General features: G+C 38.6%; 6 protein-coding genes across 6 annotated transcripts; 4 read left to right on the top strand and 2 right to left on the bottom strand.

Moving 5' to 3' along the window:
* Positions 1-1451: 1451 nt before the first annotated feature.
* Positions 1452-2712, top strand: RHIMIDRAFT_39178 (NAD-dependent glycerol-3-phosphate dehydrogenase). Its single transcript, XM_023615188.1, has one exon. The coding sequence runs from the start codon at positions 1463-1465 to the stop codon at positions 2492-2494; it is 1032 nt and encodes a 343-aa protein (XP_023464156.1). The 5' UTR covers positions 1452-1462; the 3' UTR covers positions 2495-2712.
* Positions 2713-2930: 218 nt separating this feature from the next.
* RHIMIDRAFT_205663 (N-terminal nucleophile aminohydrolase) lies at positions 2931-4366 on the bottom strand (the record flags this gene model as incomplete). Its single annotated transcript, XM_023606844.1, has 8 exons — positions 2931-3178; positions 3238-3424; positions 3486-3593; positions 3642-3740; positions 3798-3849; positions 3910-4120; positions 4180-4261; positions 4316-4366. 8 exons carry the CDS (start codon positions 4364-4366, stop codon positions 2931-2933), a joined length of 1038 nt encoding a protein of 345 aa, XP_023464155.1.
* A 592-nt stretch (positions 4367-4958) lies between these two features.
* RHIMIDRAFT_245542 (cysteine proteinase) lies at positions 4959-6311 on the top strand (the record flags this gene model as incomplete). Its single annotated transcript, XM_023610211.1, has 7 exons — positions 4959-5025; positions 5076-5169; positions 5219-5333; positions 5387-5503; positions 5557-5618; positions 5689-5922; positions 5975-6311. 7 exons carry the CDS (start codon positions 4959-4961, stop codon positions 6309-6311), a joined length of 1026 nt encoding a protein of 341 aa, XP_023464154.1.
* Positions 6312-6454: 143 nt separating this feature from the next.
* RHIMIDRAFT_239924 (APAF1-interacting protein) lies at positions 6455-7323 on the top strand (the record flags this gene model as incomplete). Its single annotated transcript, XM_023609268.1, has 4 exons — positions 6455-6606; positions 6660-7032; positions 7081-7147; positions 7199-7323. 4 exons carry the CDS (start codon positions 6455-6457, stop codon positions 7321-7323), a joined length of 717 nt encoding a protein of 238 aa, XP_023464153.1.
* A 34-nt stretch (positions 7324-7357) lies between these two features.
* Positions 7358-7735, bottom strand: RHIMIDRAFT_245540 (uncharacterized protein; the record flags this gene model as incomplete). The annotated part of the gene is made up of 1 exon (XM_023610210.1): positions 7358-7735. One exon carries the CDS (start codon positions 7733-7735, stop codon positions 7358-7360), a length of 378 nt encoding a protein of 125 aa, XP_023464152.1.
* A 733-nt stretch (positions 7736-8468) lies between these two features.
* Positions 8469-13888, top strand: RHIMIDRAFT_293805 (patatin-domain-containing protein). The gene is made up of 4 exons (XM_023614017.1): positions 8469-11498; positions 11561-11758; positions 11817-12520; positions 12575-13888. The coding sequence occupies exons 1-4, from the start codon at positions 8801-8803 to the stop codon at positions 13799-13801; spliced, it is 4827 nt and encodes a 1608-aa protein (XP_023464151.1). The 5' UTR covers positions 8469-8800; the 3' UTR covers positions 13802-13888.
* Positions 13889-14289: the final 401 nt, after the last annotated feature.

The raw sequence follows: 14289 nt of genomic DNA, 5'->3' as shown, positions 1-14289 counted from the left end.
AGAGACATATACTTATCTTTCCTCTCTTGCCCTATCTTGCTTAGTTATCTGTACTCTTGATTTCTTATTCCGAGTATTCAGATACCGAGCAACATAGTTAATAGATAAAGTTACTTTTTCAAACTAACCTTTTTAAGAAGAGGTTGTTAAGCATTTGTTGACATACAGGAGATTGTTCCCATGATTTTTTAAAAGCTAAAGATATATTCTAATCATATTTTGTCTATCAACTGGAAAGTGAATGTTAAAGGCTGAAAAAAAAAGGATAAAAAGATCACTTAAAACGTAAAGCTCTTTTTTTTTTTTTTTTTTTGAAAAAAATGAGTTATTTTTGATAATGAAAACAATGGGTCTCATCAATAATGCCTCATCATTTGTATCAAAATCTCTTTGGGAAAAGCATTGATGAGATCATATGCTGAGTGTCCGAATTAAGACTTATCACCTCTTAAAACCGACATTTTACTGAAGGATTAGATAATCAAGGTATTATCAAACGCGTAATTGTAAGCAAAAGATATAGATACGTAGTGATAATATATGAGACATTCTTTAATAAACGGTCTGTTTACTAATGACGATATATACAAGTACTATATTTGTACACGTTGTCTAGTGGAGAAACAATCCGCTTCAAGTTGTGCTCCTTCTGACGCGTATATTTATACATGTGTGAGTGAGTGAATAAGACAAAGGTTGTTGTTATGTGATGATTTAGTATGGCTTAATGCTCTTTTATGCACTTTGCATAACTGTTTTTGTATGACTGAATCAGCTGATAGAAAACAACACGTCTTCTCTCTCTCTCTCTCTTATGTAATAACCACTCATCTTTTCTCAAAAAAAAAGCCATTTTGTTGCTCTTCATGCTTAATCATATGCGTGTAATCATTGTCCCCGTTTATTGATGGTAGAAAATAATTAAATCACCGATGGATCGTATACGTCTTTTTTGCTCTATTGATAAATATGGAAAATAACCATTACTTAATTACGCAGCTGCTGTTTAAGCAAAAAGGACAAAGAGAGAAAGTGTGTGTTTCAGGGGCAATAATCAGATTAAAGATCCGTTAGGCATTATACTCGATTTGTCACGATAAGGGAAATTATGATGTCAATAAAAAAGAAATTAGCACTGATTAAGTGACCGATCATTTCTTGACTTGAAATATAAAAAACGTCATTTACACTAGGAGTAATCAAACAAACAAAGAGAGAGAGCATGTGAAAGCATACCATTCCCTTTTTGGGATCAGACAAGGTTTTGATAAGCTCTATATTTGTCTATCTTTGTCCAAAGAGAATGAAAAAGAGAAGGAGAAGAGGTGATGACTATCATTTCAAAAACACACAATAAGCTCTCTATTACCCCGCTTACGGAGTATGAATAGATTGCTATCAAATCAGATATATAAAAGCAGCCTGATTTCTTTTCTCTCTTTCTATCAATTCATAAATCAACATGTCTCTTGAAAAAGTTTGCATTATCGGTTCTGGTAACTGGGGTTCTGCTATCGCTAAAATTGTCGGTACAAACACTGCTGTTCATTCTGATCAATTTGAACCTATCGTCCGTCAATGGGTCTTTGAAGAACAAATCGATGGTCGTAACCTGACTGATATTATCAACACAGAGCATGAAAACGTAAAGTATTTAAAAGGTATCAAGCTCCCGGAAAACGTTGTTGCTATTCCTGATGTTGTCAAGGCTTGTGAAGGCGCTTCACTCGTCGTCTTTGTCGTTCCTCATCAATTCCTCAAGGGTGTCTGTGAAAAGATGAAGGGCCACTTGGCTCCTAATGCTCGCGCTATCTCTCTGATCAAGGGTCTTGAAATTACTGCAGAAGGCACTCGTCTCTTCTCTGAGGAAATCACACGTATCTTGAACATCCCCTGTGCTGCGCTCAGTGGAGCTAACATTGCTAACGAGGTTGCCATGGAAAAGTTTTGTGAATCCACTATTGGCTGTCAAAATATGGAAGATGGTATGGTCTTCAAGAAATTGTTCAATACTCCCTATTTCCGTATCTCAGTGATTCAAGATCACGTCGGTGTTCAATTGTGCGGTGCTTTGAAGAACGTGGTTGCCGTCGGAGCTGGCCTCTCAGATGGTCTTGGTCATGGTAGCAACACAAAAGCCGCAATCATCCGCTTGGGCTTGATGGAAATGCGCAAATTTGGTCAAACATTCTTTGGTGACGCTGTTCAGACCGAGACCTTCTTCGAATCCTGTGGCGCCGCAGACTTGATTACAACATGCAATGGTGGTCGTAACCGTAAGGTGGCTGAAGCCTTTGTTCAAACCGGAAAGCCAATCGAACAATTAGAAGAAGAACTTTTGAATGGTCAAAAGCTTCAAGGTACTTTGACGGCTCAGGAAGTCAATGAATTTTTATCTGCCAGAAGTATGCAGAAAGAATTCCCTCTCTTTAACACCGTGTACCGTATCATCTATGAAGGTCTTTCTCCTGAAGCCATTACTGCCGAAATTTAAATCATTTGGATTTTATACCTTGCTTCTTCTACGTGTAAATATCTTCAATATTTATTTTCTTATTGTTATCTCATCTTTAGACAATAAAACCTTTTTTTTTTCTTATTAAATGTATCTTTGAAAACATGGCGGTTAAAGACGGAAGAAGCATGCGATTGTGATCTACCGGATATTTTCTTTATAAATCAGCCTTGGGGCTTTCCGATCATAAAAAAGCTTGAATAAAGTCCAAGTTTGATCAAGGTGACGTTGGAAAGAGAAAAAAAAGTTCTTTTTTACAGAATGAGTTTATGTGCAATGCTATGTTTATTTAAACATCGCCGAGACAACTGTTGGCTTGGTTGCAAAAAGAGAAAAAGCATGTACGGTCTATTATCCATGCTCTACCGATCATCCAATCTGACCTATCTTCTTGGTTTGTCGGGAAAATTTTTATTTACATACAAACAGTGGTGGTCGATGCTTCTTGACGCATCTGCTCTTCGACCTTTGCTTTGAATAATTGAGCTTTTGGATCGGGAATAATTACAGCTTCATCCTCGCCAAGTTTGTGTTCTAGGCCTCTCTCTGGCGTATAAAATTTATCTTTAATAGGTTGTAATAGCACATTAAGCTTTGGAGTGATCACCAAAATGTTGTTGGTTGGAATTGTGAGCCAATCCGCCTTTTCAAACGTCAAAGGTTCTAGATAGCAAGTTAAGTTTATCTGCATCGAGCACTTCTGTATGAGGAGGGCTACGTACCGCTTGCCACAACAACAATGTGTTCTCTTCTATCTGCTTTCACCATACGATAATGTCCAGGGCGATAACATTCAAACTTGGTGCCTGATGAAAAATAAAGAGACGCTGCTTCATCTGTTTTGCTATTTGTATATCGTACACAGACTACAGATTCACCATCTGTCACTGCAAAGTTTAAAAGCGAAGGCTAATAGCAAAAAGTGTGTCATGAGAAAAGGGATACTAGTTAGGGGGGATAAGCTGCATACCTCAGTTACATCTGATTCCTCTGCCCACGAGTTCAATTGAGCTATGGTTTTAAGCATAGCCTCCTTTAACTCTTGGTGCTCAAATGAATTGGCTTTTGGATTTGAAAGCTAATCAACAAAAGTTAGTTTATTTCATTTGTTATGAAGAACACTTACAAAACTCAAAAATAGAGCAAAGGCCCATTCAGAATCCGTATTGCCTTGTACGAACAAGAATAGTTCCTCTGATAAAGAATTCTGCAGTTTACGTTTGATCTTTACAAGGTTGAATACATTGTTTAAACCTCTCTAAACTTACAAAAATATATATACCTTGTCAAATTGTGCGATTCCACCATTATGCATCCACATAAGACGACCATACCTAAACAAGAAAAAAAAATCAATTATGCTCTCCTATACAAATGACGGTAACGATGCTTACGACCATGGATGGCAATTGCTTTCTGAGACAGAACCTGATGTACTTGCACGAACATGAGCAAAAATCAAGGGACTTCTAATCTTTTCAGCTAATCGAACCAAGTTCACATTATTCCAAGCTGGTGTGACTGAGGTGAAGATGCAAGGTGTAACTTCGTCTTGTTCATGATGACTTGTCTCGCTATCATACCAACCTACACCAAAGCCATCACCTTGGAGAGAGCAAAAGGTGTCAATAAAGAGAGTATAAGAAAAACTTGTAAATATATACCGTTCAGTGGGCGTACTTGGTCAATACGCAATCTGGAATCAAATGATTGATTGACAATCGAATGCTTTGGTCTAGTGATCAACTAATGTGTCAAGTGAGTTCAATGCTGATAAGCATATATTCTGAAAGCCCATACGTGAGCAAGTAAAATGGGTTGTTTTCCTTTGTATAATAAGAATCGACACATAAGGTAAAAAAGAACTTAAAATAAAACAAAGATTGAAAGAATTTATTGGCTGATACTAAGGTGTCATTCTTTGCAGTAATGAGCAAAACCAGAGAGAACAAAAGAAAGAGAGAGAGAGCATCTGCTATTATAGTTACTTGTAACCATGACCACATAATTACTATAAAAATGCTGTTAAAATATTTAAATAACTATCTATGAAAATAGAGTCAAACCGAGTGATAACTGATATATTTGACCTTGCTTACTCTTCTTCAAATTAAAGTTATAATACAATCCTATATGCTATCAAACTAGCAAGTCTATTTTTATCCAAAAGTTACTCAAAGAAACCTACTCTTTCTCGCTAAAAGCCTGATAACGACACCAAAATACAAAAGAGCAAGATCAGAATGTGCATGAAGAACCTGGTTTGTTACTTAATCAAGAACACACGTCTGCACGAACAATAGAAAAAAAAACCCCATAGCAAGGTGTTTATATATCGGCGTAGAATTTGGGCTTATCACATGATTCAAGCTCTCTCTATTTAACCAGATAGTTTGAACCCAAAAAATAGCGTTTTCTTTCATCTTTTTACAAATCTATTACAATGACGTCTGATCTTATGCTTCCAGCTGACCAAAATGAACCTTGGACCTTGCTGCCTTCTGATCCTGGTAATGATCTAAAAATTAACTACTTCATCTGTTACTCATTTGTCCATTAGCGATCTTTAATGACATGGTGCGTGAGTACGGTACTAAAGAAGTCAAAGTACAAGAAGTGTATAGCTTAGATTTTGATTTTCTGAATGCAGAAGGGTATGTTAAACATTTACAAAGTCTTAGATATTTACACGTTTTTTCTTAGACCTGTTTACGGCTTAATCCTTGCTTCCAAGTGCACAGATAATGATGACGATACCATTCCCACGGATGCAGATACAATCGATATCAATGACACTCCTGTTACCTTTACTGCCCAGGTAAATAACTTACATATACACTGTTTCTGAAAACTACTAAAACCGTGTTTTAGGTTATAACAAACATTTGTGGTACTTTAGCCTTACTGGCAGTCTTATTTAACGCTGATATCTATAAAGGAGCGCTTTTAGAAAGCTTCCTGGAATTCACAAGAGGCTTTTCTCCCGTGGTAAGTGCATAAACACGATGTTACGCATCTTTTTTCTGACTAATACTTTATAGAATCGCGGTATGGCGCTCGGAAATTCCCCACAGATACGTAAAATTCACCACTTATATACCACGTAAGTTTCAGCAGTTATTCTCATGATAAATATACATGAATCTGATATCTTCTCTTTATGTAAATCAAAGCTTGCAGCAAAAATCTGATACCCTGACGATGGATATCGATGACGAAGAGCTGGCTGGTAGCAACCAGGAGCTGGTAGACGCTGAAAACTACCACTACGTGAGCTACATCTACAAGGCCGGTTTTGTATGGGAACTTGATGGATTAAAGTATGGTCCTATCAAGCTTGCCCCCTCTTCTGAAAATGACTGGTTGAACACACTAAAGCCTTTCCTTGAGCAAAAGATGACAGCATCGTAAATATAATCTGCGTTTTTATTTTATCACTAACACTCTGTATATATACAGTGAAGATAATGGTATCGCCTTCAGTTTAATGGCTGTCACTTACGAGTCACCTACAAGCAAACAAGACAATGAAGATATCGATGACCTTATAAGACAAAAGTTTGACTATTTCCCCTTCTTAGAGAAGCTTTTCACCGTCGCTTATGAAGAAGGTCTCCTTCAAGAATGCACGGAGTTCAAAAAACATGTCAAGGCTGTAAAGCGTCAGGTCGCTCCCAAGAAAAAATCACAAAAGAAGACAAAAGCCACAAAGGGCAAAAATAAGGTAAAGTTAACTACTGAAAAGCCAATTGAAAAGAAAAAGAAAGGACGTCCTTCCAAGTCAAAGTCAAAGTAAAGACATGTTAAAGTAAAAGAATTTTTGTTCAAATATATCTGTTTGAAAGCTTTTTAATTATATTAGACTGTCACTACAGACCAGACAGGTTACTCCAGCTGAATAGCTTTTTTAGCTGACTTTTCCTTTTTCTTCGTTAAACCATGTCTGTTAAAGAAGTAGTGACCACATCTGTTGAATTATGTCAGAGTGAAGATCCTCATCACCCTGCCAACCTTATTCCTGAATTATGTAGGTTATTTTACAATTTGGGTTGGGTCACTGGAACTGGAGGTGGTATCAGTATTAGAAAAGGGTAACAAAAGAGCAAGAGTCGATAACAAGAGCAACTAAAATTGCCTTCTACAGAGATAAGGTCTACATCGCACCTTCAGGTGTTCAAAAAGAACGCATGGAGCCCCAAGATTTATTTGTAATGACCTTACAAGATCGTACACTTTTAAGAAAACCCTTGACATATAAGCCTTCTGCTTGTACACCTCTATTTTACAACGCTTACACCATGCGCGATGCAGGCGCCTGTATTCATACACACTCCCAGAATGCCGTCATGGCAACATTGTTGTACCCTGGCAAAACGTTTGAGATATCTCATCAAGAAATGATTAAAGGTATTCGTATTGGCTCAACAACACAGAACTTGCGCTATTTTGATAAGCTAGTCGTGCCTATTGTTGAAAATACACCTGAAGAAGAAGATTTGACGGATAGAATGGCAGCCGTAAGTTCATTCGAGTCTAGATAACAGTGATACTTATTATATCACTAGGCTATGAGAGAGTATCCCAATACAAATGCTGTCCTCGTACGTCGTCATGGTGTTTATGTCTGGGGAGGTAAGGCCCTAAAAGTGATGTTTATGAAAAAGAGAATTAATGTCACAATAGAATCTTGGGAAAAGGCAAAGACAATGACTGAATGCTATGATTATCTCTTTGAGATTGCGGTCAAGATGAAATCTATCGGTATTGATCCCGCAAAAAAGCCAGAAGGGGAACCTGATTATGAATAAAGAAGGAAATATATTCATAGTTTTTCAACGATCTTTAATCAAAAGAGGTACAAATAATGTTTTTTGACTGGCTATCCTGAATTCTTTTTGCACGACCAGATAGCCCGACTATGATATCTTCAGAATCTTCAGGCATTTCTAAAATCGTGACCATGCTGGAGGGATTAGAGTATGCAACCAAGTAAACGTTATCATCAGGATAAGCTTTGTCCATCCGATATACATTAAAATCTGCAGTATCTGTTCCTGCTGTCACCTCTATTGCTACTAGTTCTTGTGCTTTTTCTATAGCTGTTTGCTTATCAGTGTTTTCTTTAAAGAGAATAAGAGTGCCGTTTTCATAGCCAACCCAGACTGTGCTTGGATCATATCCAAACATTTTTTTAAATGCGTCTATCAATTCTATAGCCATTTTTTACAAAAAAAAAAAAAAAAAGAAAGCAGATAAAAAGGAAAAAATACCGCAGTAATAGCGTTTTTTACAAATTATTCGCACACAATATCAATAACAGTTACACTTTAGTTGGTTAGCAATCCTTTCTTTTTTATTAAAAAGTCAATGAGTTTGGTTTATTTGAGAGATATATAAGATAAATGTGGTCAGCACTTATAAATAACACGTAACTGAAAAAGTTGTTAGAAACTTTGTTTAAATAGTCTGATCTTGACTTCTTCTTTGGACCAAAAAGTAAGACCATCTATTCCCCAGCTAGCCGCAAGATATGTTATATTATTTACTCTTGTAAGAAACTGATATGTAGTATTGTAGATCATAAAATCGAAACAGTACCGGTGCTAGTTGGGGGTAGTTTGGTTCTTACCAAACTTGGTTTCACCCACTCTCTCTCTTGATTTCTCTTTACTTGCTTCTTTTTTTCTCTTCTTTCCTCGCTGTCTTCTCCAGGCTGGTTATCGCCAGCCCTAACCATGATGCGCTTCGGGTAAGATGTTAATAATCTCTTTTACAAGTTTACTCACTTTTCTTGTTTCTCTTATAAACTCTTTTTATAGTGTATTTAATATCAGTGTAATAACCGATTTACTAATCATTTCTTTTGCTTCTGATGGGCTCTCTTTTATCATTGTTTGTGTCTGAAATTATCATTTTTTTTATCAGTGTGCGAATAATTTGTGAATAAAGTGTAAAATAGGACGCAAGAAAACTCTGAATACCAGTTTATGTTACTTGCGTAGCCCTCTCTAAGGTATTTTAGGGTGAATTCATCCGCATTGACTACATTCGATATATCATGAAAAATAATCAATGTCTACATCTTGTATTCTATGCTCCCTTGATACATAAAATCATCCTGTTACTTTATGAAATCGTGTCAATGGACTGTAACGCCATTTGTGTTACAAGGGGCATGATGTAAACTTTAGACTCTGCTAGAAATTTTAAAGTGCGAATAAAAATGCTGATTCTTTAAACTTCCATTGACTTTCTTCCCTTTTTCCTCCTCTTGAAGACATTCGAATGGACTCAAGTCGACCTATATTAGACTCCTTGACAAAGGCACCACCTAAGGAAGTTATTGTCAGCGTGACAAAACCAGCACTTGCACCATCCACTCAGCGATCTGTGGTTTCCAAAGTTCTTGGTTTTATACCAGCGATTCTTTTAAAAATCGTTGGGTTTGCTACCATTTCAATACCTGTCTTCTTTTATAGAATTCTTACTTGGTCATTCACCTTGCACCTGAATTTTTCATCACTTCTCGTCATTCTTACCATCATTGCTACCATCGCTTATCTTGTCGTTCGATATCGATTCCTGACCAAGTATTCGCGCTTAAAGCCAATTAAATCGCCCAAAGTAGCATCCTCCTTTGATTTACATCCAGATACTGGTGAAGAAAATGAATATTCCAAGCCAGGGTTTAAGAACTATCCAGATGAGTTTTTATCAGCCTTCTTGTCTTCCATTAAGATCTTTGGTTACTTGGAGCAACCCGTCTTTCATGAACTTGCACGACATCTTCAAACCAAAAAGCTATTGGCTGGCGATACTCTTTTTAGAAACCCGGATCAAGAACGTTCGTTTTATATCGTCGTGGACGGACATGTGCAATTGTTTGTAAAGCCTGAAAATGAGGACTTGGATGATACGAGTGATGAGGATGACGTATTTGAATCCAACGATTTGTGGAATCAACCAGCAGATGATAGTGACCCCTTTGATTCGAATCATAGAAGAGATAAATTTAAAAATTACACCTTGATTAATGAAGTAGGTGCTGGCGGTACTCTATCAAGTCTGTTTACTATCCTTTCCATCTTTAGAGAAAGCTTCAACAGGTCAGAAGCCAAGGAGCGACAGAGACAAAAGTCAACATCTAAATCTCATCTATCACGTTTGGTTCCTGTCTCTAATAACAATGAACCAAACAAGGACTCATCATCTGACGAATGGAAACAAGTATTTCCTAGTTTAGAAGAGCCGATGGTACCTAGTGTTTCAAAACCTGAATCAGAGAACAGTGGGCTGCGTAAAAGGACAAGATCAGTACATCCAACCGTGTTATCACCACAGGCAGTCAGCTCTCAAGACCAGATTTTAGCCAGTGAAAACGAAGACATCGAGCCACATGAGTTGAATGATTCATTTGGTCTGCCGCCTCCTACTACTTCCAAGAAGTTATCCGCCTCCACCTCCAAATATTCTCAGCCGTTACAAGATATAAATGGTTACTCAAAATGGCATAGACGATCCTATCGCTCTGTTCATCCCAACATTATTGCCCGAGCAACGGTTGATACGACATTGGCCGTTATCCCTGAAGAAGCTTTCCACAAATTGACACAAAAGTTCCCCAAGGCTGCTGCTCATATTGTTCAAGTGATTGTTACTCGATTTCAGAGGGTTACTCTGATGACAAGTCATCGGTATCTTGGTCTGACAAAGGAACTTTTACGACTGGAAAGGCTCGTGAATGAATCTGCTAGTTTACCCGAACTTCCAGCGGATTTTTTTGCTCCCGATGGAATGGACCGTTTGAGACACAAGTTCAACGATGAAGAAACTGCATCTCAAGACAATGAGAATGGATTGACACCGGCAGAAATTAGCCGTAGTGATAGTACTGGAATCATTCAAGCTATAGGTATCATCGATATGCCCGATACACCATCCATTCATAACGGCAGTCCTAATAGCAATCCTAAATTGGGTTCATCTCCATCCAACGCCGCTTCACCTCGCTTATACCGCCAAAAGTCCAATAGAAGAGGCGAGTATAGCATGGAAGATGATGAACATTTACGAACATCGATCGTAAAGTGTGTTTCAGATGCACTTGGAATCAAGCCTAAAAACTCCAGTGCTTCCTCAGAAGAGCCCAAGTCTCCGTTTGCCATGTCTCCTAGAGTTCCTCGTCGCTCCTATAATGAAGAACAAAGATCTCGCCTTCAATATCCCATGGATCTATTCTCTCACACAGGTGCGGTAGATGCAATGACCTCTCCTTCTTTGGATGCTATTGCTGATTATGATGACGATGCTGTATCAACCACTTCCTCTGTACAATCAGGCGGCACTAATTCCGATATTCTTAGTGCGAACAAGGCGGATCCTATTTCTCCTGATGACGTACAGATTCTTTACTTTCCAAAGGATGCTGTCTTGGTACGTGAAGGGGCTCACAACACAGGTCTGTTCTTTGTCATTGATGGTCTCTTGGAAGTATCCATGACACCCACCAAGGGAGAAGACGTTATGGAAGAAGCAAGTACAAAGAAGGGCAAGCGACGCACCAATAGAAAATCCCGTATTGTTGACACTGGCTTTGAACTTACTCCTTCATCCTCTATCTCCTCAAAGTCATCAGAACATTCAAAAGAAGGAAAACAGATGCCACCTCCTTCTAGCAGTACAACAAGTGCCAAAGTCGACAAGGTCGTCGCTTCGGATGCTCCTTCTGGTCGCAGCAGTAAAGTCAAGTTTGGAAAGGAAGATCGTGGAAAGATCAAGAGACCACTGTATTTCATCAAGCCTGGTGGAATCGGGGGTTATTTGGATGCCTTGACTGGGTTTCCTAGTTTTGTTGAAATTAAAGCAAAGACGGATGCTTATGTAGGCTATGTCTCTAAAAAGCGCTTGGATAGAATTATCGAAAAGAATCCAACTGTAATGTTGAAACTGGCTAAACAGCTTGTTGGTCATGTCAGTCCACTAAGTAAGTTTATCAATAACATCTATTAGACTGTTTCCCCCCTCCTCATTGATCATCTTTTGTAGTCCTTCAGATTGATATCTCACTAGAATGGATGCAGGTGAATGCTGGTCAAATTATCTGCAGAGAAGGTGAACCAAGTGATGCTATCTATATGGTGTTGCATGGCCGTTTAAGAACAATACATGAAAAGGAAGAAGGGGATATTGAGATTCTTGGAGAATTTGGTCATGGTGATAGTGTAGGAGAACTTGAAGTACTAAGTAAGGAGAAGGTCTTTATCAAAATACTGTAAGACTGAATTGAATTTTTTTGTCGTAGCTGGTGTTCCTACATCTGCCACACTTCACGCTATTCGTGATACAGAACTTGCGCGTATGCCTAAAACACTGTTTAATGCACTTGCGCTTCGTCATCCAGAAATTACACTTCAAATCTCGCGTATGGTCGCTTTCCGTTCACTTGAACTGCGTAATAGAGACATGCAAAATCCAAATGTGTTTCGTATAAGCTCCAATCCAGAAACGGCGATCGCTTCAACCGCTGATCTCAAGGGGTACCCTGAACTCTATGGTCGAAACAACGTGAACCTAAAGACGATTGGTATCATTCCTGTTAATTCTGCTGTTCCGGTAACCGAGTTTGCAGAGAGCTTAAAGGCTGCCTTGATTCATTCTGTAGGAGCCACATGTGTCCTTTTGAACAGTGCGACCGTGACAGCGATCATGGGTAAATACGCATTTTCTCGTTTAGGTAAACTCAAGATGGCTTCTTGGCTTGCTCAGCAGGAAGAGAAGTATAGGATTGTTCTGTACTTGGCTGATGGTGGCGTTACCTCGCAGTGGACGCGTACTTGTATTCGACAGGCCGATTGTATTTTGTTAGTTGGTCTTGGCGATGGTGACCCCTCTGTTGGAGAGTATGAGCGTCTCTTGATCAACTTGAAGACAACAGCAAGAAAAGAACTTGTCTTGCTTCATGGAGAAAGATATTGTGCTCCAGGCACAACTCAAAACTGGTTAAAGGTAATACGTGTAGTTTGCGTGTGTTCACAGTTGCTAACTATTTTTCCCTTGCAGAACCGATTGTGGATTCAAGCCCATCATCATGTGTATATGGCATTGCGTCAACATACTACTTTAGCAGCTAGTGAAAAGTTTGTGCCTCCATGGTTAGCACAGCAAGGAAGAAAGGTGACCGCAAACTCTATCACTATGCTATCCAACGTCAAAGACCAGATCAAGGAGTACTATTCTGCTGTGCCTCCCATTAGTCGATTGCTCGATTTTAAAAAGTCAAACACTAACACGATGACTGGTGTAAGTTCAACCTCTAGGAATGACTTTGCTCGTTTGGCTCGCAGAATCTGTGGCAAATCGGTGGCTCTTGTTCTTGGTGGTGGTGGTGCTCGTGGTATCGCTCATGTAGGTGTTATTCAAGCCATTGAAGAGGCAGGCATTCCGATTGATATCATTGGTGGCACAAGTATTGGTAGCTTTGTCGGCGGATTGTATGCACGCAATATGGACCTTGTATCTGTTATTGCAAGAAGCAAGATGTTTGCAGGCCGCGTGTCTAGCATTTGGAGACAGATCATGGACTTGACTTATCCTGTCACTGCATGGTTTACAGGCCATGAGTTCAACAGAGCCATTTGGAAATGTATTGGTGATAGTCAGATTGAGGATTACTGGTTACCTTACTATGCAGTGACAACCAACATTACGTTCTCACGTATGGAGGTTCATACGACAGGCTATGCATGGCGATATATTCGAGCCTCAATGTCACTTTCAGGTTATATGCCGCCTATTTGCGATAATGGCAATATGCTTGTCGATGGTGGCTATATGGACAATCTTCCTGTCTCAGTGGCTAAAAGTATGGGAGCAGATATCATCATTGCTGTCGACGTTGCTTCTGAGGATGACACGAGTCCTGTTTATTATGGTGATTCCATCAGTGGTTGGTGGGCACTCTTACATGGCCTCAATCCGTTCAGAACCTACAACATTCCAAGCATTGCGGAAATTCAGAGTCGACTTGCTTATGTGAGTAGTGTTGCGAAATTGGAAGAGGCCAAAGTAACGGATGGCACGCTCTATCTAAAACTGCCTGTACAACAATGGGGTACTTTGGAATTTGCAAAGTATAATGATATATTTCAAACGGGTTATGATGTCGGAAAAGAGGTGGTGGCTCGTTGGAAAGCATATGCTTCTGGAAAATTGACAGATGATGAACAAGATCCTATTTTGAAAGGAAAAGAAGTGAAAGGAAAGAGAGGAAGAAGAAATAGTATTTAATGACATTCTTTTGTATGTAAATTCTTTTGCTTATACATTGTTTATAATAAACGAATTGCTGTGTCATGTATAATTTTAGTATGGGCCATATAGGAAGAAGGGTTCTGTATAAGGTTGATAGCTAAAACCATTTAAGATAGAAATGATTGCATATCTATCATTATCGCGTACAATTAAAAAAGAAAGGCATAGATCAAACTTGATGTGCCTTGATAAAATAAGGGACTATATACTGTATTTTTATTAACAAGTAAAGATTTAGTCGGCCCATTTGGGCCGATATAAACTACATTTTTTTTATTGAACAGACCTTCTCAGTTTACACGACGCGTGTGGTTACTACAAAGCTTAAGACCTGTATTTTTATTTCGTTGAGTTTTTTAAATTATTTTTTATAGTATTAAACAGATCTAGAGGTTCTGTGGATGCTGCAAATAATTTACGTGATAATCTGACCTCTTATCACGACATTATCTCAACCGAGAGAT

This window comes from Rhizopus microsporus, assembly GCF_002708625.1.
Source record: "Rhizopus microsporus ATCC 52813 unplaced genomic scaffold scaffold_14, whole genome shotgun sequence".
Classification (NCBI taxonomy): Eukaryota; Fungi; Mucoromycota; class Mucoromycetes; order Mucorales; family Rhizopodaceae; genus Rhizopus; species Rhizopus microsporus.
This window is presented reverse-complemented; position numbering and strand designations above follow the sequence as displayed.